Source organism: Lagenorhynchus albirostris, chromosome 13, assembly GCF_949774975.1.
Source record: "Lagenorhynchus albirostris chromosome 13, mLagAlb1.1, whole genome shotgun sequence".
NCBI classification, from domain to species: domain Eukaryota; kingdom Metazoa; phylum Chordata; class Mammalia; order Artiodactyla; family Delphinidae; genus Lagenorhynchus; species Lagenorhynchus albirostris.
In genome coordinates this window covers 11175552-11201398 of record NC_083107.1, presented here as the reverse complement: position 1 = coordinate 11201398, position 25847 = coordinate 11175552, and the positions used below count along the sequence as shown (strand labels likewise).

Below are 25847 nucleotides of genomic sequence, written 5' to 3'. Positions count from 1 at the left end.
TCACTCCTCTGCTCAGAACCCTCCAGTGCCTTCCCATCCTACTCAGTAAAAGCCAAAGGCCTGCAAGACACCATGTGACCCAGCTTCTCTTACGTCTGGTTTTACTGCTTACTCATCCCTGCCTTGCTCGCATTGTCCCCACCACGCTGGTTTCCATTGTTTCCCCTGAACACACCAAGCATGTTCCTGCCTCAGGGTCTTTGCACTTACTGTTACCCCTGGAGAAAATGACTTCCCTCAGACAAGACAAGCTGAGGCCTTTTCCAGATGTCACCTCAGTGCAGCCTGCCCTGTCCATTCTGTGTAGAATTGTACCTACACTCCATGCCCCCCTTATGATCCCCTTTACCTTTTTTTTCTCTTAGCACTAATTATATATAATATGCTGTATATTTTATTTATTTTGTTTGTGTGTCTCTTCTCCTCCCACAGGAAAATTCTGTATGGGCAGGGATTTTTGTTTGGTTTTGTTCACTACTCTATCTCTAGGACCTACAGTAGTGCCTGGCATAGGTGGCTGTTTAGTGAACATTTGTTGAATGAATGCCCTTTTCCACCTGAATGAAGTATTTTAACATTTTGTGTCTGTTGCATCATGTGAAAGAATCGCCCTCTGCAATTTCCTTGGGAAAAATTTTCCTGGGAAAATAGGGACAATTTTCTTATTCCAAACAATTGCATGAATGCTACTTCATTCCAGATTTTTCCATTCTTTATTAAATATGGAAAAATTGTGCCTTATAGAAACTGAGGATTTCTACAATATGAATAAGTCCACTTCAGCTTCTTGTAGTTTTTGTATGTTACTGTCCTGTGGAACTTGTTGAGGAATACAGATCACTGTGCCCCATTCTCTAGCAGAGAGCCAGTGCCCCCTCGTGTTTCCATGTTGTGGTTAGGACTGAGCACCCACAGTTTTTTTCTTTTGTAAGGAAGAACATGATTCTTTGATTTACTTATTGCATGATAGCCCTAAAGGAAGGAACGAGGAAATCAGCTCTGACATTTATTTGTAGGACTGCATAGTTAAACCCTGCTGTCTTTTGTCCTCGCCGTCAAAGCTCAGGATGAAATGGTCCTCAGTGGCAAATGGTTTTTATTTTGCTTTGTCCAGATATATCTCTTTTTTGTTTTCATTTAAGTAATAGAGTGGAGGGTAGAGTACCGAATTTCTGCCAATGACTAGCTCTGTGATTTTGGCATTTCTTTGGGCCTTCCTTAATTCACTAATTAGTTAAGTGAGCGGACTGGGCCAGACATTTCTTTTTGGTTCTTACATTCTGTGAGTGGTTGCATCTAGGGTTAACTGTTCTGTCCTTTGGGATGCTCATATTTTCATTAGATAGATATTGAGTCCCTGATGTGGGCTAGGCATGAAGCCAGGCTTTTCAGATACGCATTAGAGAAGACAGATAGTTCCTCTCATGGAATTGACTGTCCTAGGGGAAGGCAGATAAATGAATATTTTATATCCAGGTTGTGATAGATCAAGGTCAGGGATCAACAGAATTATATAACAGGATTGGCTAACCTGTGACATATTAAAATAATGAAAATAAGACAGATCCATATATGTCACAAAGAGGTATCTGTATCAGACAATCTCCACTGTCCTTTCCCATAACTCCAGGTCTTAATGAACCTGATAACCATAGCTGGGACATTCTTTCTGACTGTGGGACTTAAGACTATGTGTGTGTGCGCGTGCACACATGTATGCTCTATTTGGTTGAAGTTTTAGGTAAGATAGCTATCATTTCATCTGTTGCTTTGATTTTGCTCTTGTTATTTTTGTTTTTTGATAATATTGTATGTAAGTTGGGCTGTGTTTTATTTAAATGCTTCACAAGAAAACCTGTTCTCTTGATCAGTTTTTTAAATTACTTTATTCAGTTTAAAAAAGTACTTTATGCAGTTTTATATTTAAACATTCAGTTTTAAAAATTATTGCTATCTATGTTTAGTTTTTATATAGAAATAAACTTTCAGATGAATGAGATTAATTGATAAATATGTAAGTTTTTATAGCGTAGGAAAATAGCTATTGCTATTTATAGGGTTATGGTTGGTTAGTTGGTAGTTCAGTGCCTGTGTAAAGTAGCAGGTGGCAAAGGTTATGCCAGAGGGAATTGAATAAGACTGAACTTTTAGAAAATTGCTTTTATGTAACTGCATTAGGATAGGCTAACTATTATAACAGAAAACTCTCAAAAGATATAATGGCTCACACACAATAAAAATGTGTATCTTGTTCATATAACAGTATTTAGCAGGTAAACAGGCCTCATGGTTATTAGGGACCCAGGCTGATGGAGCATCTGTCTTCAACGTGAGGCTTCAAAGATAGCCTTAGGGTTGATGCTAGATGCAAGGGAAAGAGCCTAGGGGAGCATGAAAGGGAGGTTTTCAGGAACTGGGCCTGGCAGTGGTGACATCTGCTTTCATTCATAATCACACTGTCAGAGGGCCACGGCTAACTGTGAGGGGGCAGGGATACATAGCGTGGCTGTGGGTCCAGGAGAAAGAGGAGAACACAGATTTTGGAGAGTAGCTACCCATCTCTGCCATAGAATTGTTAGACTGTCACTGTAGACAGACTCTAAATAAATGTCTGCTAAGTTCTGACATTTGGCTGACACTGGGTTGATTCTTTGAGACTTGGCGTATTTTGGGTATAGCTAATGGTCCTGTTCTTTCTACCAGTGGAGTGAAGATCTGTGTCATCAGAGAAGTAGGGGAGGAAAGGAAGCTACCATTGCAGTACCTGTGAGCCCAGGCACTGGACTAGGTGCTTTACATAGATGATTTCATTTAATCTTCACAATGATCCTAGAAGAAAGGTTTTCGTACCATGTTTTTCCAGATGAGAAAATGAGTTTTGGTGACATTCCTCAGTTTCCATAATTGGTAGAACTGATTTCAGAATCATTTAAGTTGATCAGTTGTCAGTGATAAATTTACATGATTTTGTCTTCTCTTTTGGGGTTATCTTCCAGTTCGACTTTGAAGGATCACTTTCTCCAGTCATTGCACCCAAAAAAGCAAGACCTTCTGAGACAGGATCTGATGATGTAAGCATTGTTTCTTCTTGCTAATAAAAATTAATCTTTAATCTGTGAGTATTATACTGGTCCCCCACATTTGTAGTGTTCCTGTTGATTTGCATGTATTTCTAACACCTTTTACTTATTTTAATACTGAATGACAGCTATGTTGAAGGACAGGACCTGTTACATTTTCTGTGGCTATTTATTCACTTTTGTCTTTAATGATCATCTAAAAATTACTAAACATACATAATGCTGTGTGATTTAAATTTGGGTTTATAGATGTTTTACTGCCAATTGATCACCTAAAGTGATAGCATTTGCCTTTTTAAGCAGTGTTTCTTTAATTTAGGTTTTCAAACGTATCAGATTCCATGGGTGTATTCTTGTTGTTTGAAAACATTCTTTTAAAATTGAGGTTTAATTTACATAAATGAAATGCTCAGATCTTAAGTATGCAGTTTGATCAATTTTGACAAATGCACACTCGTGTGACCCACACTCCTCTCAAGAACAAAACATTTCCATCATTCCATAAAGCTCTCGTGCCATTTTAAATCATTTTTTTCTTCTCAAAGCGTCCACTGATTTGAATTCTGTCATATGTTAGCGTTGCCAGCTCTAGAACTTGATATAAATGAAGGAATATAGTATGTAATCTTTGGCATAAGGTTTTTTTCATTCAGCATAATGCTTTTGAGATTCATCCATGTTGTTGCAGATATCAGTAGTTTGTGTCTTTTTCTTGGTGGGTAGTATGAATATACCATAGTTTGTTTATTCATTCTTCCGCCGATGGATATCTAGCCCATTTCCGTTATTTGACTGTTATGTGTAAAGCTGCTGCCAACATTCAGTAATAAGTCTTTGTGGACATATATTTTCATTTCTCTTGGCTAAATACCTAGCAACTTGTTGGGTCATTGCTGGTTCTCAGACTGGTTATACCATGTTAACACTGATGAGTAATATATGAGTTGGCCAATATTTGCTGTCAGTCTTTTTCCTTTTAACCATTTGGATATGTGGAAGCAGTTTCTCTAAGAGGTTTTAATTTGCCTTTCCCTAATGACTAATGATGTTAGGCACTGTTTCATGTGCTTATTAGCTACTTACATATGTTTGTGTGAAGTTTCTGTTCAGGTGTTTTACCTATTTTTAAATTGGATTTAAAAAATATTTATTAAGCTGTAGAAGTTCTTTATATATTTTAGATATGACATTCTTTGTCATATGTGTATTTTGGGAATATTTTCTCCCAGTATGTGGCTTAACAGTGTCTTTTGGTGAGCAGAATTTTTTATTTTGGTTGTCTAACTTATAAATTTTTTACTTTTATGGTTGGTTCTATATCTGTTCCAAGAGTTTTTAAGTTAGAATAACACACTGTATTAAGCCTGACAAAAGCACCAGTAAATTCCAAGTTGTGACAAAACCATAGACCACATTCTCTCAACACAATACAATAAATCACAAGTAGAAACTAAAACACACTTAATACTTGTAAAGTGTAGCACAGTTTGAATATAAAATTCAGTTGACTATTGAGCACATTACTAGTGTCATCATCTTATAAACATTGAAAGATACATATACCAGCTGGATACAAGTAGACCTCTCCTCTTACTAAAACCCAAATCAACGTAGTGGTCCTTATACCTGCCTGTCTACACTTCCCACCTTTCCTTCTTTACTTTTGGCTCATAAGACATTGCCTAAGATAATCTTAAATTTTTCTCTCTCAATCTCTACCTAGGTAGTAGGATTTTTCTTCCAAAGTCTCTTCCCTAAAAGGGCATGACTACATTTTTTCAAGTGGTTTTTAAAGGTGTCTTGTCTTAATATTTATTGCTGGCACCTGGAAACTGCTTAGCTATTTGAAGTGTTGGTTCTAATTTTTCAGCATTGTGATTTTTCATATTATTAACAACTTAATGTGAAAATGGAACTTGAATTGTTTTAAGTGAATTTGATTTTCTTTTTTAATGATGACATTACAAGGAGGGATTATTTAAAAAGTTAATATCCTTTTTATTCTTCTCAGGACTGGGAATATTTACTAAATTCAGACTACCACCAGAATGTTGAGTCTCATCTTTTGAATAGATCTTTATGTTTGAGTCCTTTGGAAGTTTCACAGTTGAAGGATGAGGATTTGTCACAGAATCTCAGTTTGGACTCTTCTACACTTCTTTTCACTCACATACCTGCAATTTTTTTTGTTCTTCACCTGGTCTATGAGGAGCTTAAGTTGAACACTCTAATGGGAGAAGGAATTCGTTCACTTGTTGAACTTCTCGTTCAGTTGGCAAGGTAAATATTGTTTGTAGATTAGAAACTTCAAGAGGTCGTTAGCTGACTTGATCTTAGACATGAATATCATATAGGAAGCTTGTAAATAAATTTCTGAAATCTACCGTCTCAACAAACCACAGCATTTTCTATAAACCACAGAATTGTTTGAAGGTATCCACTATGTAAGGGCTTGTGGGTCATGCTGGGGTTGCTGGTCTTTGTCCTAAGATGAGTGGGAAGACACCGGAGTGTGTTACACGGTGAGGATGACCTGCTCAGCTTTCATTTTGACACGATGACTGTGGTGAAAGGTCTGTAATGACACCTGCTGTTTTCGTAGTAATGCCTATGTTCAGATAGTGTTTATAGCGAACAAAATCGTAATTTACATGTAGGAATTGTCAAAGTAGGTATTACAATCCCTGTTTCAGCGATGAGGAAACTTGCTCAAGTTTGTTTCTAAGAACAGGTGCCGTTTGCTAGTCGTGGGCTGTCTTTGCTGTTCCTTTGTTGTCTCAGTCTGTGGTCTTCCCCGTCTTTCAGGCTCTCGTAGTGGATCCATAATAAGATTGTTCTGATAATATTTTTAAAAGCCTTTCTAGCACCTTGTGTTTGACACTGAACTGGGAAGGTCATACTTAGGTGTTATTTGAGCCTTTGTGACCCTTGGTGATAAAGAAAGTTAACTTTGAATTAAAATGCCAACCTCTGTGTTAAGGTTGTAGTATGTTTTCTAATTTCTGTTATCTTCCTTGAGATACTGAAATTCTTTTCTGAGACATGGCAGTTTTAATTGATGGTCAGTTTCTCTTAATGACGAATCATTACTATGATGAAAATACTTTTGTAATGAAATGATTTTCAAACCCTAATCATGGCTCTCTGAAACAGGTAACATTTGTAAAATGTTTTACATTTTGTAAAGTATTTCTCACACATATTATCTTATTTAATCTTAAAAACTTGAGAGTGAGTTAACTGGTGTTTCTCCATTTTCTAGAAGAAAAAATACTGAGATTCATAGAGTTGACTTGCTGACAGTCACACAGCTAATAAATTAAAAGAGGAGAAAATGGACCACAGTGTTTTCACAGTAGTTTTATCCACAAAATTCATCTGGCAAAAGGAGTTTGGGTTCCATTTGTCATACTGGGCACTTTAAAGTCCAGAAATAGAATACAGAGGCTCTAGATCTGGTTGTCTTCTTTCTCATAAGTAAATTTTTTTAATTGAAAAGTTCAACTGATGAGTCCTTCTAACTCTTTGGGAGGAAAGTGCTATAATACCTTCCTTGTTATTTCTTTTTTATGTGTTCTTATTGTTTTAGGGACTTAAAATTGGAGGCTTATGTAGATCATTACTATAGAGATTACCCAGCACTTGTCAAAACTACTGGACAAGTGTGTACAATTGATCAAGGTAAGTGTGCTGTTAAAGGTTTTCTGAACAATGTAGTGACATTTGCTTGTATTTTTCTTGGTGAATAGCAGAGGATATATTTCTTACCATTGGCCTCTAAATCAGGGGCATTGTCTTTCCACCAGGCAGATTTTAGTTTGTAGTGTTCGATCTCTGACTTGTAGTAAGCCATAATCTCTTCAGTGTAGGGGGAAAATGTTACTCATCCCTAAGTTTCTGCCTTGCAAAAGCTTAGAGCTTCCAGTGCCAAGGGTGCTTTGCTGTCCTGTGCTGCGCAGTTAGTAGCCACCTGCCATGTGCTATCTAAGTTAATTATATTAAAAATTCAGTTCCTCAGTTGCACTGGCCGTGTTTCAAGTGCTCGGTAGCCAAATGGGGCTAGTGGTTGCCATATTGGACAGAACAGATACAGAACATTTCCATAACCACTGTACTGTCTTAGACCCCGAGTTAAAGCGACTCAGGATTGGGGCCCAGTTGTTAAAACAGAGCACAATCCTGGGTGTCTTGTCTGTTTTCTCATCTTTAGGGTTAGGGCAGAAATTTTTGGTTAGATTCTTTATATGCCTTGAACACAAGAATTTTCTAAATTTCCTTCCAGGATTGGATAAAATATTAGTCAATTAAATTCCACATATTATAATATGGTCAGTTACTTACTGTGGCAGAAAACATGAAGCGTTTTGGAGACTATGGAAAAATGTTATTCTGATAGTTTTCAAATGATAGATATTGTTGATTATTTTTCCTTTAGAATAAAACAGTATTGTATTAATGTATCTTTATAAACATTTGTCTAATTTTAAAGGACAAACAGGATTTATGCATCATCCATCATTTTTTACTTCTGAGCCACCAAGTATTTATCAGTGGGTGAGTTCTTGTCTGAAGGGTGAAGGAATGCCACCCTATCCTTACCTCCCCGTCATCTGTGAAAGAAGCAGACTTGTAGTCTTGGTATGTATTTGAAGTGTTGCCAAGCTTGTTCTTTTCTTTTTCTCTTTCAGTATAATTTTTTAAATTATCATACAGTTAAATTAACTTTTTTTTTTCATTTTGTATATAGCTCTGAGGATTTCAACAAATGTAGAGTTCATGTAATCACCACCATAATTAGGATTCAGAACAGTTCCATCACCCACCTCAGAAAATTCCCTCATGCTTTTGGGATTCATCCAAGTGTTGCTGTATCAGCAGTTCGTTACACTTAATTGCTGAGTGCCAGCTATACATTGTGTGGATATATCACATTGGTTTATCCATTCATCCATTGAAGATATTTGGGTTGACTCCAGTTGTTAGCAATTATGAATACAGTTGCTGTAAACATTCATGTCCAGGTTTTTTGTGTGAACAAAAGTTTTCATTTCTCTAGGGTAGATACCCAGAGGTGTGATTGATGGCCATATAGTAAGTATATATTTAAGATTAATATATGTATATTTAAGAAACTGTAAAGTGTTTTTCAGAGTATATGTACCATTTTGCATTTCCACCATCAATGTGTGAGAGTTCCAATTTCCCTGCATCCTGGTCAGTGTTTGGTATTGTCATGATTTGTAATTTTTGTCATTCTGATAGATGTGTAGTGATATCTCATTGTGGTTTTAATTTGCGTTTTCTTAATGGCTAGTGATATTTTGAGTATTCCTAGATATGAGGTTTTGTCAGATCTATGGATTTCAAGTATTCTTTCCTGTAGTTTGTCATGTTCCATTGTTCTCTTAATGTTTCCTTTGTGAAGCAAAAATGCTTAATTTTGATGAAGCCAGTTTATCCAGTTTTTTTTCTTTTATGGATTGTGCTTTTGGTGTCATGTCTATAAATTCATTGTTTAGGTCACAAGGATTTTCTCTACTTTTCTTCTAGAAGTTTTACAGTTTTATGTTTTACATTTAGATCTATGATCCATTTTGTTAATTTTTATAAGATGTGAGGATTATGTTGAGATTTTTATTCCATTTGGATGGTCAATTCTTTTAACAGCATCTGTTGAAAACACTATTCTTTCTCTTTTGCACTTTTATTAAGAATCAGTTGACCACATTCTTGTGCGTCTGTTTCTAGACTTTTTATTCTGGTCCATTGATCTGTGTTGTGGTCCACACACTCTTGATTACTGTAGCTTTATAGTAAGTTTTAAAATTGGTTAGTATGACTTTTCCTTCCATTACTTTTCTTTTTCAAAATTGTTTTAGCTATTTAAATTCCTTTGCCTTTCCATTTAAACTTTATAATCAGCCTGTCCATAGCTACAAAAAATCCTACTTGCATTTTTAAAAATAAAATAATTTTTATTTTTATTTATTTATTTATTTTTTTGCGGTACGCGGGCCTCTCACTGTTGTGGCCTCTCCCGTTGCGGAGCACAGGCTCCGGATGCGCAGGCTCAGTGGCCATGGCTCACAGGCCCAGCCGCTCCACGGCATGTGGGATCTTCCCAGACCGGGGCACGAACCCGTGTCCCCTGCATCGGCAGGCGGACTCTCAACCACTGCGCCACCAGGGAAGCCCCAATTTTTATTTTTAAAAATTAATTCATTTTGTTAATACATAGGTAATCCAAGATCAGACCCTCAAATAGAACCAGAGGGTGTGGGCAAAGGTGAGTTCCTTCACACTCCTTTCTCTTGGTCCCTCTACTGGAGTAGCCTGCCTACAGGTCTTTTGTGGACCTTTCTGGAGATGGAGCCTTCCCAGACTTAGAAGAGAACCATTTCTTTGTCTCCTCTCCCAGATGTCACTGGAGTATATGAATGTCCTTGCTCCCCACCCATCTTTTCCTTTACTCTGCATTCTGCTTTGCTTCATGTTGAGAAAGGCTTCAGAACCCCCTGTGGCTCTGAAATTGACACGCAGAATGGTAATCTGCTTTTAAAAATAAAATGCTGATAAAATATACATAACATAATATTTATTATTTTAACTATTTTAAGTGTACAATTCAGTGATGTTAAATACATTCACAGTGTATTAAGAGCAGCTTAATCCCAGAACTTTTTCATTCCTTGCTGCTTGTGTGGAAACATTCAGGTGCAATCACCAGATATATTGGTCCTGTCCAACTCTGCTGAAATGGGTTAGACTCAGTGTTATATCTACCCAAAAGGGAGCTAGAGAAATATGAATAAGCCAGAGTTGTTCAGCTTCCAACTTAAATAATAGTAGTCAATTTGTAGATATTCATATTATATCTTTGTTAGATATGATGTCAGCTAGCTTTAGGAATATATCATTTGCAGTGCTTGTATTGGTTTAGAATGTAGGACTTGAAGATCCTCCAGCATTGTGCTGAAATTTTAATAAGATCATGCTGCTACTTTCTTTCAGAAAAAAAAAAAAGCTGCAGGCGTAGATCTTAGTGGTAGTAGCAAGTATTCAAACAAGAACTTTGAAGGCTGAAGCAGAGAAGGGTTAGGCCTAGAGGGGGTAGAGAGTTAGGTGTACCTCACCAAAAATGACCCAAATGTCAATCAGTTTATAAGTAGATAAACAAAGGTTGGTACACCTGTATAATGGAATACTCGTCAGCAGTAAAAAGTAACAAACTACTGATACATGCAGTAACGTGGATGAATCTCAAAGGAGTGCTGAGTTAAAGAAGTAGGGCACAGAAGACTACATGTTCTGTGACTCCATTTGCATGACATTGTAGAGTAGGCAAAATTTAGGGAGAGAAAAAAGATGTGTTGATTCCACTGCTTGGCGTAGGGGAGGGAGCGGATTGACTCCAAGGGGCACAGGGAACTTTCTGGTGTGATGCAGGCATTCTGTATCGTGACTGTGGTAGTGGTTATATGATTGTGTAACATTTGTCAAAACACAGAGCTGTACATTTAAAGTGGGTGAATTTTCCTGTATGTAATTATGCCCCAATAGTTTAAAAAATGTTAACTTTCTCCTTATGCAGAGTATTGCACTCTACATACTTGGTGATGAAAGTTCTGTTTCTGATGAATCCTCACAGTATTTATCCAGAATAAGTATAGGTAAGTCAGTCTAATGTTAAGCTTCCCCAAACAAATTTTTATAGATGTTGATATCAGAGTTGAGATAAAAAAAATTAAAAAATTTCTAAGTGTACTTCAGAGGCCATGTCTTGCTTCATTTTAGAGGTGACATAATTGCACCGTTTTAGTCTGGAGTCCACATCTGACTTTTAGAGACCAAGTTTGCTTAAAATCTGACAAATTTTACATTTTCAGTGTGTCTAAAAAGGACTGTTTTAGCCCCAGGGAAATGATTATACTTTCCAGCCTGCCAGAGTACTGCTTATTATTTTTTAGCAGTTGTTTATTAATGAATTTTTATTTGCAAATGTTTTCTACATGTTATGTGTTTTCTTTACCAGGATAACTATCAAAATAAAGTTTCGTTTTGTTTTAGCCCCACAGAAGTCACAAGCAGAGCAAGAGGAGAACAGGTGACTTTTATTCAGATTGTGCTTTTACACAATCTGTTTGATAACTTCGTGTTTAATAACTTCATGTTTGTTCTCTTATAGGTTTAGTTTCAGGCATTCTACATCACTTTCTAGTCTAGCTGAGAAATTAGTCGTCTGGATGACTAATGTAGGTAAGGTGGTCTTTGTTACTTTTCATGTGTCTTTGAAATCCTTTCCCTGGGCTCTCCTTCCTAAGTAGGCCCTGCGTCCTCAGAGCTCACTAGAGCTGGAAGGCGTGAGAAGGGAGGGCCTCTCGCTCTACAGAAGGATCCCATAGGATGGAGATGATGGCCCATCAAGCCACCCTTCCTTTCCCTGACAGTCTCACAGCTTCCCTATACTAATATCTGGGCTATCAGAAATGAGTATTTCTGGCAAAATCTAAAAGTAATGTGTAAATATTTCAGGGTATGCTTTTGAATGATACAGGCCAGGGATTTTATGCACCAAGAGGCAGATTCACCTGGGACAAGGGAAAGGAAGGAAAAGAGTTTATGCTCTCTTCCTAAGCCTGTGCCTTTAGGTTTTAAGCTGAGTAAAATACTAAAATTTCCTATAAAAATGAACTAAAATTTTTAAAAAATATTACTGATATGAAAATGTAGAAAAGGAGAATGTTATAGAGTAGTATGTTAGAAGGTAATGCTTTAATGAATATTACAGGATGTTTCTGAATTCTTATTTAGGGAATGTTCTGAATGACTTAGTTTTTCCCTGTGCTTTTGTGTATGCTTCCTTGACAATTGCAGTAATTGTCATATAGTATTACAGATGAGACACTTATGCTGAAAATATGAGTTCTGTTCATTTGTATAGTACATAGCATTTAACCTCAATAATTGATCAACTTTATATATTAATAAATAACGTATAATATTACAAAATTTAGAAAATTATCACCAAAGAAATTAATTAGCCTGAGGATTTGAAGTTTTTTTAAATGAAATATGGTGTACATATAAGAGTGTATAAAATGTATTTAGAGAATAATAATAAAATGAACATTGATGTCCTGGTGACCCACTATTAGAAATAAAACATTGCCAGTGTAGTAGAAAGCCCTGTGGGTCTATTCCTGCATGGCCTCCCTTTCTTATACACCCATCGCTAGAGGTAAAGTACCTGTACCGTACCCTACCTAAATTTTGTATTACCTTCTGTCATTTTTTTTTTTTGAGTTTTATCACTTCATATATTGCTTAGTGTTGTATGTTTTTTAACTTTATGTAAATAGATATAAATATAAACATGTTTTTTTACTATCTTATTTTCTTCACTCAATATTATTATTTAAAGATTCATCCATGTTGACTCATGTAGCAGAAGATCATTCATTTTCACTGCTGTATGATCTACTGCTTGAATATATCACAACTTATTCATCCATTCTATTGATGATAGCAATTGGGCTCTTTCCTCCCTTCCCTTTTTTGCCATAATGAAACATTACTAATGAATATTTTAATGCTTATGTCCTGGTGCCATGTACACAACTTTCTGTATGTCTGTTGATGGACCGTAGGGGTGGACCTAACTCTACGTGCTGAATGTTTTCCAAAGTGGTTGGACCCGTATACACCACCACTGGCTATGGAAGAGAATTACTGTTGCTCTACGTAGTTACCAACACTTGGTATCGATTGACTTTAATATGTGTCTGTTAAATGAGTGTGAACTTTTATTTTCTAGTGGTTTTAATTTACATTTCCCTGATCACTCATTGGATAGAGCATCTTTTCATATGTTTATTGACCATTTGTGTTTCCTCTTAGGGAAATGTCTTTTTGTCCTTTGTGTTTTTCCTATTGGATTGTTTGTCTTTTTCTTAAAGTTTTTAGGAATTTTTTGTTTAAAACAAAATTTTATACTCATCCCTGAGGTCAAGACACTGGTCTGGTAGTAAGATGAGTAAAATCAATTTCTTGCTTATTTGTTAGGATAGAGTTTACTAACTTCACTCAGAGAATAATTGGGACAGTGGTAAGTCTAAGTGAAAAATTTTCTCCCTTCCTTTCACCACAAGGTTTCGCTTTAAGAGACTTGGAAACCCTTCCCTTTGGAATTGCTCTTCCCATCAGAGATGCGATTTATCACTGTCGGGAGCAGCCTGCTTCAGACTGGCCAGAAGCTGTTTGCCTCTTGATTGGGCGTCAGGATCTTTCCAAGCAGGCCTGTGAAGGAAACTTGCCCAAAGGGAAATCTGTGAGTATCAATATGGAAAGTCCATATTCAGATTTAGCCTCAATAAAAGCAGAGTAGAAATGTTCTCCATTTTCCTTTAAGTCTTTTTGCAAGTGTGTATATCAGATTATCTTTTATATTATATGCTAGATACAGTTTAAAATTGGACAAATCTTATTAATTGTAAGTCGAACATGGGAACAGATTTTGTGAATGCTCTGTTTTGCCTGGACCTTTCTGTGCCTTGAGTCAGGACAAGTGCCGAGTCAGTATAGCAGCTACCATGACTGATTCCCTGCTTGCACCATGTTAGTAATTAACTACTTTGTAATTATTATGTGGAAATAGGGAGAGCACATAATGTCCTGAATTTGAATAAATTATAACTATTTATCCTTCATACTTTTTTGATGTGTTACATTTCTTAAATTTAACCTTTTACATAGGTGTAAATATATCTTTAATCACATAAAACTGAAGCCCCAGGAAAAAGGTTTTTTTGCAGGGGGGCACTAAAGTTGTTTAGAAGCCGTCTTAATGTTATCCCTCCTCAAACAGTGCCCTTCATCAATGTTCAAATCTGTTTTTTTAAGAATGGGTTCTAAAACCCTACAAATAGAAATTGAAATATATCATTATCCTCCTTTCTTTTTAAAATCAGCCTCTTTTAAAACTTAAAAATGGAACTTTGAAAACTTCTTCTAGAACTCCAGTTAACTTAAAAAAAAATGGTAGCACTGCATTTACTCTAAGGATCAAGGAGGATTCAGGGATGGTTATTCCACCCCTGGTGACTTTGGTACTTTATGTCTCTGAGAAAACAGTGCAGATTTGGCTCATCTCTTATTAACCTTTGAACCAACACATAATAATCAATTAATAATCAATAACTGTTCATAATCCACATTAGATCTTAGGCTATTAACGCTTCTTCAGAGACGGTTACCAAAATTTATTCCCAACATCAGAGTTGTATAATGGATCTGTGACAGAAGCAGTTTCCATGGGGGATCCCATCTCCAGCAGGGTTGTACCAGCACATCTGTCTTTTAATCTGCACTGAAATAACAACTCTTAGTTGAATTAGCATTTGGCTTGTTTTAAACAGAAAACCAAATTTTTTTGCTAATAATATGGTTATCTTTACCTTGACCAAGAGAAGCCTTTAGCATTTATAGACCTCTTTTATTACTGTGAATGAGAACATCATTAGCACTAAAGCCAAATGGTATTGATAATTATTCATTTATATTTATATGTCATTTTAAGTAATTCTGGCTAAATTAAATTTGTTCAGTTATTTGAGGTTACATTTTATAACTCGTCTCAAATTTATCAGCTATTTGGGTCTGTATCTTATTGCTAACTCACCTATTAGAATGTAGCGTCTTTTAAGATTAGATATTCCATAGGAATTATAATAAATTTTTATCAACTAAAGTCAGACTGATTATCTAGTCATATCTACCTTTATTCTTTTTTCAGGCTAATGTTGCTTCCACATTAAATGTTGCAAAACTTTAGCATTTCACCTAGGAGTTAATCTTTTGTGAAAGGAGTTAAAACTCTGAGATAAAATGAGATTTCTGCTATTAACATCTATCTTAAAGTCTGACTGAATTATTTGGACTGGGAAGGCTCATAGTAAAGTACGTGCTGAGCTTATGAGGACAGAATGATAAGCAAGGAATTAACTCTCCTCACTTGTTTTGCTTCATTTAATCCCTTTCCTTTTAAGAAATATAGTTGGAACATACTTAGGAAAAAAAAAAGTGAAAACCAACCATGATTTATTCTACTTAAAGCACAGAAGTGAGAAAGTGTTGTCTGACCTCCTCCAGCCCTTGGTTTATATCCTTCCAGGTTGTTTTCTTCCGCTTCTATTAATTAAAGACAGTATTTAAATTGGTGTTGGTTCTTTAGTGCGTGGGGTTAATATTCCATTTGCAGTAATTTGTGTCCTTTTTGGAATATTTAGGATATAGTTAGAGTTTTACAGTTTATTTAGAATATATCTTTCAATGGAATCAGCCTCCCGACTATCGTCGTAAGTTGAAAGCTTTCCCCTTGGCTCAGTAAAGAATGTTTCCAAGTGGGCAATATAATTATACTTAAAAAAAAAAGATTTTTAGGTTAGAGTCCCAGTATGTATTGGGAACCCAAGCCAGCCCTGCTTTGGAATATATTTTTTCTCTGCACTGATGTAGACTTGGTACCTCATCCTGTGTATCCTCATGTTCAATAAGTGTGTGTTGGCTGGTTTTTAAATTAGTATTACAACGTAGTCTGTTACTCAGGTGCTCTCATCAGATGTTCCTTCAGGAACAGAAACTGAGGAGGAAGATGATGGCATGAATGACATGAATCAGGAGGTGATGTCACTAATATGGAGTGAAGACTTAAGGGTGCAGGATGTGCGAAGGCTTCTTCAGAGTGCACATCCTGTCCGCGTCAATGTGGTGCAGTACCCAGAGCTCAGTGACCACGAGTTCATTGAGGAAAAAGAGAACAGGTAAAGGAAAACATTAACTGCTGTAATTTAAGTAAAAATTTAAATAAAACATTAAGTACTGCCTCATTTTGTTCAACTGTAAGAATAGGCATGACTGTAGCATTCACACCTCACAGAGTTTCTCTGGGAATCAAGTGGGTCATTTCTACACAGTGCTTAGAACACTGCCCAGTACATAGTATAGTAAAGCTCGATGCAGTCAGCGATTATTATCAGAGTTCATTGATTGTATGATGCTGATTTTTTTTTGTACGTTTTACTATTTCTGAAATCAGATTATGTCTTTCAGTCTGTAGGTGTTTGTAGGTGTTATGGTTTAAATGGCAGTGTTTTTTCTTTTTTAGTACCTCATGAAATAGTGCTGCATCTTAAAATCAATGGCGTCTTAAATGGAAGGGGGGATATACTGTTTTTGTTTTCACTATTATAATTTTGTAGATTATGTATAATGTTTCTGCTAAACATGTTATAGAATGTAGTCTGCTGGCCTGATTCTAAATTTCCCTGATTTTAAATTAATGTGGAACAGTGTTCCCAAAGAATCTTAGGACAGCAAAATTCTCCTCACCAATGGACTAGAAAAGCAGCTATATATATTTACAGTTAGGGAGAGAGGGTGCTTGTGAATAACTTTGTCTGCAGAGAGGATTTCAGCCTCTGGTTAGCCTCAGAAGGAGGAGGGCTGTTTCTCTGTCTTCAGGTATAACTTGTGTTAAGTGTTTCCTGGTTATGAATGCCCCTGCTTCCACAATTTCTGTTTGATGCCATTTATTTTAACATAGAAACAACTTAAAAAGTAGTTTATTAGTTTCAAAGTATAGCCTGTAGAAGCCATTTTAACCTTGAACATAGTTGACATATAGTGCTATTAGTCCTAGAAGTCCTTACCATCAAGTAAATGAAGCTCCTGTGTTTCCTGGAGACACCGTGAAATCCGCTGACCTCCAAAACAGGGACTTCCTTTCTAACCTTGTGTGCACCCATGGAGGTGGCGCTTGGGCTATATTCACAAAAAGGATGAGAGGAGGATCCCAGCTAAACTGATAACAGCACAATGAGGAAACCCAACTAATACGATATTTTCCTCTGAGAGGGTTAGCATCGTTTAGAGTAGAATTATAGGTTTTGCTTTTTGAATACTTAGGGAGAGTTGGCTTGGTTTATAGAACAGCTGGTTTTAATTCAAAGCAAATACGAAACAGAAGAAAGAAATGTGTCTCCCCTTTAGAGTTTCTGATGGGAGTAAGAGTATTAGAATGAGAACAGCCGTGTTTAGATGACTCACTCAAGACTTTGTATGGATTTACTTCGATGTGGCTTCATCTTACACAGCACTGCTGCTTTTGAAATACTTGCCTACAGATTACATTCTGTTTTTTTTTGTTTAAAATTTTTTCACATGTTGGTTTTAATTTTAATTATAGATTGCTCCAGTTGTGTCAGCGAACTATGGCTCTTCCAGTAGGACGGGGAATGTTTACCTTGTTTTCATACCATCCTGTTCCAACGGAGCCATTGCCTATTCCTAAGTTGAATTTGACTGGTATGTTAAATTCTGGGCTCAGTGAGAAAGGAAAATGGGTATATGTTTAGTGGAGTTGTTTTGAATCATTGTAGTTAAAACCAAAGAAATGCTCTATCCCCCGTGATTTTAAATATTGTTAATAGCTACTGTAGTGATTATTGTTAATAGCTACTGTAGTGGTTATCAAAGCTCAAATAGCAAATCAAATTAAACATTGAGGGAAGCAGAATATAGCCCATTACTAAATTTTGTTTTTAATGAGACCATTTCAAGATATAAAAAGGCACTTGGGGAAGTTTAGAAAGATACTATTGAATGGTGAGATCGTTAAACTTTAAATAATCTTAAAGTCAATATGTAAAAATATTTAGTCTTAAAATGTCTTGTTATGTCTTAGTATGAATAGATGATGCTTGTACAAAAACAAGAAAATATACTAAGCGAAAAGAAAAAATAAAAATGGTCACTCATAGTAGTCCCAACTTATTAGAGTTCACTAGTGTTAAATAACACTTTGGTTTATTTGTTTCCCAATTTTATTTCTCCATTTTATAATTTTATATTTGTTTATCAGAAAATTTAAACCTGTTTTAGAAATTGTTTTTAGAAATTTACTATATAGTGAGTGAGCATCCTCCCAGACCAGCACTGCCCCCCGCCAAAAGATGATCTTGTTTTAATAATAAATTCATTTAGGAAAAAAACGTTCACTTTAGTTTCTTAACTGACACTGGTTTGGCCTATTGTGCTTTTGTATGTAATTATTCTTATCGAAGAAAATTTGCTTTACCCTTTGCCTTTTATTTTCTCTTGTGTATAAAAATTATGTCTTATACATATGTTGAATTGTTTTAGAAATTTTACTTGCTTTTTCATTATTAATCTCTCTGCCCTTTTTGAGAAAGTAAAAGTATAACTCATGAACTTGTCACCAGTGTGGTGCTATCACAGACCAGCATTTGAGTTAGCTCTTAGGTACAAAAAGCAAATGGTAAATACAAATATATTTTATTTTATGCTTGTGTCTGTGTATGTGTGTGTATGTGTATATAGACTACAAACAAGACACTATGCATCTAATTAAAATTTACATAACTTTCAGAACGCCTTTAAAACCATATTTTCAAACCTCTAGCGAACTGTATAACTGTATGCAATACAGTAAGTCCCCTACATATGAACGAGTTCAGTTCCGAGAGCACGTTCATCAGTCCAATTTGTTCGTAAGTCCAACAGAGTTAGCCTAGATACCCAACTAACACAGTTGGCTACGCTGTACCAGCTACATCACTGCTGCTTTTACGCTTGCTTCTGGACATCCTGGGCTTGAAATAAAGATACTGTACTATTGTACTCTATACAGTACTGTACAGTAAAGTACACAAAAGCACAACCACTTGTAGAGGATGCACACACGTGACAGCATACACCAGACATGTGAACTAACTTACGAGATTGGACACGTGAACGCACATTTGCATCTTTGAAAGTTAGCAATTTGAAAGTTCGTATGTAAGGGACTTACTGTATTTAGAATATTTATTTTAAATAGTCATCCATGACTTGAGCTAATACAGAACATTAAAAATATAGAGATAATTCAGTATTTGCGGGTATGCAGTGTAGTCAAAACACTCAAGAAAAGGCATTCAAAGAGAACATAGCATCATGAACATTTAATTTATACTGTTCTTAAATAAGTTGACCACAAATTTAAATTTAGTGAATACTCTTTTATGGTTCACTGGGTAACTCAAGTGTATAAAATGTTTTTTATATAGGTATCTTTGAATGCAATTTGGCATTTTTACCAATAGTGTGTAGTTAGATTTCTATATCATATAGAGAGATGTATAGATAAGAGATAGAGCAAATTTATAAAGCTCCTTGTCTTTTTTAAAAATAATCATTTTTCCGTAACATCCAGAGAAAAAATGGGATGGCGCATTTGAAATTAACATTGTTGTCAGTCACATGTTGGAATTATTATTCATGTAGTTTGTGATGTTAATTTTCAATTTATTTTTCGGTGAGCTTCCTGCTGTTTGAAAGACAGATTTCAAAGCAGTGGGTATCCTAATCAGATCTGTACACAGTTAAATTGGTATCAGTTATCTTATTATAGTCCCATATTTTAGCAGAAAGGACAGTGAATTATTTTATACAGTTAAGGTTTTTCTACCTTGCATCAAGTTTGACTCACATGTATAAAACTTGAAGTATGCATAGTAACCTAACATCATTACAGGTATTATGGGGTTAAGGGTTTTGAATGTAGAAAAGTGATTTCTGTTCTCAAAGAATCTAAATGTAACAATTTTGGTTTCTGAATTTTTGTTCTCTCAATTTTAAATTTTGTTTGCCTGAATAGGGCGGGCACCCCCTCGGAACACAACAGTAGACCTGAACAGTGGCAACATCGATGTGCCTCCCAACATGACCAGCTGGGCCAGCTTCCATAATGGTGTGGCTGCCGGCCTGAAGATAGCCCCTGCCTCCCAGATCGACTCAGCCTGGATTGTCTACAATAAGCCCAAGCACGCCGAGTTAGCCAATGAGTATGCTGGCTTTCTCATGGCCCTGGGTCTGAACGGGCACCTTACCAAGCTGGCTACTCTCAATATCCATGACTACCTGACCAAGGTGAGAACTCGTGCTGCCAGCTCCTGGCGTTGTGCCTCTCCCCTGGCTATTACAGTAGCTCCTAGTTGTTCTGTTTGCTCTTCTTCAATCTTGTACCTCTAAGTGCATTCTTCTCATAGCAGGCAGAGAAATCTTTCTAAAGTGTAAGTTGGAATATATCACTTCCCTGGTCAAACTGTTCAGTGATCTTCCATTGCTCTTAATGTACATTCTAGGAGCCTGTGTGATCCTACTCGCTTCCCCAGCCTTACTTTGTGCTTCTCTTTTCCTTGCTCCCTATGCTCCAGCCATAGAGAAAGCTTGTATTAGCTCCTTGGCCGACCAAACTCTCTTGGCGTAAACTTTTCCACTTCTGTGCCATAAAAGTTCACCCATATGAAGTACACAGTTCAGTGGTTTTTATTATATTCACAGAGTTGTGCATCCATTACCACTGTTAATTTTAGAACATCTTCATCACCCCATGAAGGAACCCCTACCTAGTAGCAGTCACTCTCCGTTCCCCTTTCCCTCCAGCCCCTGGCAAACTGCTAATGTACTTGCTGTCTCTATGGATTTGCCTACTGTAGACATTTCATATAAATGGAACCAAACAATATATGGTCTTTTATGACTGGCTTCTTTTGCTTACTGTAATGTTTTCAAGGTTTGTCTATGTTGTACCATGTATTAGCACTTCATTCCTTTTTATTGCTGAATAGATATTCATTGTATGGATATACCGTATTTTATTTTTCCATTCTTCAGTTGATGGATACGTGAGTTATTACTACTTTTTGACTATTATGAATAATGCTGCTATGAACATTTATATACACATTTTTGTGTGGATGAATGTTTTCATTTCTCTTGGGTATATTCCTAGGAGTGGAATTGCTGCATCATATGGTATCCCTTTGTTTTAAAGTTTGAAGAACTACCAAATTGTTTTCCACAGTGGCTGCACCATTTTGTAATCCCACCAGCAATACATAAGGGTTCCAATTTCTCTGCACTCTTGCCAACACTTGTTATTATCTGTCTTTTTAATTATAGTCATCCTAGTAGGTGTGAAGTAATATCTCAGTGTGGTTTTGATTTGCATTTATTTCCCTGATGGCTAATGATATTGAACATCTTTACATGTGCTTATTGGTCATTTGTATGTCATCTTTGGAGAAATGTCTATTCAAATCCTTTGCTTATTTTCTAATTGGCTGTCTTTGTTGTTGAGTCGTAAGAGTTCCTTATGTAACCTGAATACCAGTCCATTAACAGATACATGATTTGCAAAAATATTCTGCCGTTGTGTTGTCTTTTGACTTTCTGATGGTGTCTTTGAAGCACAAAATTTTAAATTTTGATGAAGTCCAATTCATCTACTTTTTCTTTGGTTACTGTGCATTTGGTGTCATATCTAAGAAGTTACTGCCTAGCACAAGATCACTTGGATTTATATCTATTACACCTCTTTCACATTGTATACAGAAGATTTCATCTGGATTCATATGTGTATGCTCTTTTGTATATTACATAGATTTACACCTATATATACACCTATTTATAACTGGCGCTGTAGGGCAGTGAAGAATTGGAATCAACAATGTAGTCAACTACAGTGATGAAATATTCACAAAACTAAAATTTTCCTGTCAGCAAAATATGTAATAGCATAAGTTTTCTTCTAAGAGTTTTTTTTTTTTTACTTTTAGTTACATCTTAGTTGAAGTTAATTTTTATGTATGATGTCAGGAAGGGGTCCAATTTCATTCTTCTGCAAGTGGCTGTATAGGTATCACAGCATCGTTTTTTGAAAAAACTCTTCTTTTCCCATTGAATTGTCTTGGCACCCTTGTAGTCAATTGAATATCAATGCGAGGGTTTTTTTTTTAATCATCTCAGCATCATTTACATGTTTTTCTCTCACCTGTCATCATTCTCTCTCACTTTGTAAATTTGAGTGCCTTCCCTTCTTGCCACTTTGCCTGGCTAATTTGTACTCATTCTATTGTAAATTTTACTTTCTAGAGATTCTTAATAATTCTCCAGTCCCTTCTAATCTAAAGTAGGCTCTGTTAAAATACTCTTTCATAATCTTTATACTTTTTCATTTGATGAGTTTTCAATAATATGTATTTTTTAGTTTAACACTTTCCCTTCCCCAAGGGCACTGACTTCATCAGAACAAGGACCTGTCTGTTTAGTTTGCTTGTGTATTCTTGGAGCTTCTCACTGTGCCTGTCACAGTACTGGCAGGCAGTATCTTATTTAAAACTACATATTTGTTTTGGTAGTGACTTAAGTCTTATTCTTTTTTCTGTCTTAGGGTCATGAGATGACAAGCATTGGACTGCTCCTTGGTGTTTCTGCTGCTAAACTAGGCACCATGGATATGTCGATTACACGGCTTCTTAGCATCCACATTCCTGCTCTCCTGCCCCCAACGTCCACAGAGCTTGATGTTCCTCACAACGTCCAAGTGGCTGCAGTGGTCGGCATCGGCCTTGTTTATCAAGGGACAGCTCATCGGCATACCGCAGAAGTCTTGTTGGCTGAAATAGGTATGGCATTAATAGTGCTGTGGTTTCGTAAGTGTATTTTTACCATTCCACAGGAACCAAAGTAAAAATGATGGTAAGATTATAAAAATTAAGGAAAAAATAGTAGCTTTTGTGAGCACAGAATGAGCTATACTAATAAAGAAAACAACTACAAAGTAATGTTTTCCAAGGCTGATGTTACTATGCAGGTTATTGGTCTGCATACTTACTTGGCCAGCCCATTATTGAGCTCCAGTGGCCCCATTTAACGAGGTAGCCTAGGGTCTTAATCACATGTGAGCATGCTGCTTATCCTGCTCTGTCTTTGCTAGGCAATGTCTGGCAATGGTCTACACTTAAAATTCAAAGTTGATTGTTTTGATCCCTAAAAGCACAATGTTTATTCTGTTGGACAACAACACTTCTAACAGAATGGAAGTGATTGATTCCGGCTTTCCTCTATATGCTGGTGGATATGTTCATGATAAAAGGCATTTTTTATGTTTCATCGTAAGTCTGCATTTTTTGGAAACGTGTCTTACGTGTTATCATCTTCTTCTGAGAAATGGAAATGCTATTAGTATTATTGGTACGTTCAGTAATTTAGATACATACTTGCATGTCTTGTTCTATCCTGTTCAGGATCTTTCTACATATACTTCAGGATAGCCACAAAATTTTCCCGGGCATCTCTGCTTCAGGCTGTAGATCTGTGGGTCTGCTGCTCAGACTCTGCTCCAAATGCCTTATTCTGGGACCCAGGCTTCTTTTATGGTGATGTCAGAAGGGCAAGAGGGAGAACCAAATAATGGAAGCTCATTTTAGGCCTTTGCTTACCTTGTGCCAGCCAGGATCCTAGTTCAAAGCCAGTCACACGTTCAGGTACAGAGGAAACTCTGTCAGGAGTGTGGATGTATTTATAACTGGCACTGTAGGGCACTGAAGAATTGGAATCAACAGTGTAGTCAACTACAGTGATGAAATATTCACAAAACTAAAATTTTCCTGTCAGCAAAATATGTAATAGCATAAGTGATTGGTCTGAGAAACACTTATTCAGAAGATACTCAGGACTGGCTTTTAAAGCTTGTTCATCTGCAAGGTAATTAACATTCTTTGGCTATATCATAATGATATCTAATGGTGCCAACATTATACATATCTCACAGCCATAGTACACCTCTTTCACATTGTATACAGAAGATTTCATCTGGATTCATATGCATATGCTCTTTTGTATAATTACAGTCAGACTGTACGTACTGCTCTTTTCATATATCATTGTCATAAATGGCTTTTAAAATTAATTTTATATTGTGGGATAGCTCATTGAGTTGGTTTTCTATAAATTGCCTAATCATTGTCTTATTTTCAGGACTTTTAGGTGGTTTTTAATTCTTTGCTAATTAAGCAATAAACATTACACTGATTACTTGTGTATAATTTTTCTTTCTTTTTAAAAAAATCTTTTTCCTGGGGATGAAATTCCAGGAATGGGAACTTTTTCTTTGGTGGAAGGGGTCTTTATATATAATACATTTTGCTGCCCTAAAAGGGGTGGAGTTAGAATTAGGGGGTACTTTTTAAAGTATGAATTTTGCATCCAGTCAAACTTAGAGCATCGATACAGAGAAATTCTATCATAGTAAGGCTCAGTATTATATAGATTCAAAATAAGTTTCTGGATGCATAATATTTAACATTCTTAAAAACTTAAAGGGAGTGTCCTTCCTGTTCCTTATCAGTATTTGAACTTTTTTTTACCACATCTGAATAGATTTGAAGCTAACAAAACAAAAACAAAAGGAAAGAAATTACAAATTGAAGCTTTTTTGAGCATCCCTCCCTTTAAAAAATTTTTTCCCCTTTTTTGGTAATTTTTTTTTTTTTTATTATAAAACTCAAGGTTTGACAGTATTTTAAAGTGATTGCTTTCAGATTGGCAAATTAGAAGAACCATGTTTGGGGTTTATTTTGTGGTAAACTGATAGTTGTGGACACCATTTGTGATAACGTCAGATCTTTCTTAGTGGGGTTATATTGAATCCATAGTTCTTATGCAACTTACTAGAAAGTTAACTCTAAAACTTTTACGAGTTAGGGTTTTAAGAGGCCAGTTTGAATTGTGTTACTTTTTGTTTTATAGGACGGCCCCCTGGTCCTGAAATGGAATACTGCACGGACAGAGAGTCTTACTCTTTGGCTGCTGGCTTGGCTCTGGGCATGGTTTGCTTGGGGGTAAGCAGAGTCTGTGCCTGCAGTTGCTTCAGTTACAAATTCTGCTTGTTGAGAGAGTAGCCTTGACACTTTACTCTGAATACCACTCTGCCGTACTGTGACTTAACTTACTGTGATTCTCAGCTCTTTCTTCTTTCTGGATATTTTTCAAAGTGCCAGATTTGGAAATGGAGAGAAATTGTAGTGAAGAATGGGGCTTTAAGGTTTCTTCCCCCCGGCTTAGATGTAAGTGTTCATGAATGAACTAAGGGAATGAAGTTTTTCGAAAAGAGTTCAAGACATAAGATGAAGAAATGACAGTTCACTCAGTAAGAAAACAGAAAAAAGTGAAAATGGGTGTATGATGGGGAGCCTTAAGAGTCTGTAGGACTAGAGATAAACCAGAACTCTCTTTTGGTGCCCTGGTGTTCACTAGGTATCCCAGAACGTTGCCACAATAGCAGCTGCTTTGTGACAGAATGCAGTATCATTCTGACTCCCCATCTTTAACCCCATCCAGTAGACGTAGTGTAGGGTTACCAGAAAAACATTAAATGACTACGTCAGCTGGAATGTGGGTCCTTTGAAGAACCACCAATACAGTGTTATACTGAAACCGAATTATATAAAGAAAGTCGACTGTCGTTTAGGCTTTTGACTCTTCACATTTGACACATGAACTAAAGAGGCAGATAAAACAATGGAAAAGCATCATACTGGGAATTGGGACGTGAATTCTGGTCCTGACCAGTGAGTCCTGACATCGGTTAACTACAGTATTTTCTAGTAGTTAAGCAGCTCGACGGACTGTGGAACCAGACTGCCTTGTTTTATATCCACTGCTGCTCCTTACTAACTAAGTAACCTTGGGCGTAATCTCTTTGTGCCTCCCTTTCCTCACCTGTAAAATAGTAGCTATTTGATCGAATTGTCTTATTAAGTAAGTTAATCCATGTTAAACATACAGAATCATGCCTGGAAGAGCGTTAAGCATTCACTAAGTTATTATTATGGTTATTATTGCTGGACTAGTTCACAGGCACGA

At 36.3% G+C, this 25847-nt stretch overlaps 1 protein-coding gene across 1 annotated transcript in view; it reads left to right on the top strand.

Annotated features, from left to right (window-relative positions):
- The window catches only part of ANAPC1 (anaphase promoting complex subunit 1), a 101932-nt gene that overhangs the window by 38679 nt on the left and 37406 nt on the right, over positions 1 to 25847 (top strand). Inside the window, exons 18-30 of the mRNA XM_060169087.1 lie at positions 2997 to 3071; positions 5092 to 5360; positions 6670 to 6761; positions 7570 to 7718; positions 10672 to 10750; positions 11148 to 11184; positions 11266 to 11336; positions 13229 to 13407; positions 15684 to 15898; positions 17323 to 17441; positions 19795 to 20066; positions 22372 to 22606; positions 24732 to 24823. Coding sequence (XP_060025070.1) covers positions 2997 to 3071; positions 5092 to 5360; positions 6670 to 6761; positions 7570 to 7718; positions 10672 to 10750; positions 11148 to 11184; positions 11266 to 11336; positions 13229 to 13407; positions 15684 to 15898; positions 17323 to 17441; positions 19795 to 20066; positions 22372 to 22606; positions 24732 to 24823 — 1884 coding nt within the window. The remainder of the gene's footprint in view (positions 1 to 2996; positions 3072 to 5091; positions 5361 to 6669; positions 6762 to 7569; positions 7719 to 10671; positions 10751 to 11147; positions 11185 to 11265; positions 11337 to 13228; positions 13408 to 15683; positions 15899 to 17322; positions 17442 to 19794; positions 20067 to 22371; positions 22607 to 24731; positions 24824 to 25847) is intronic.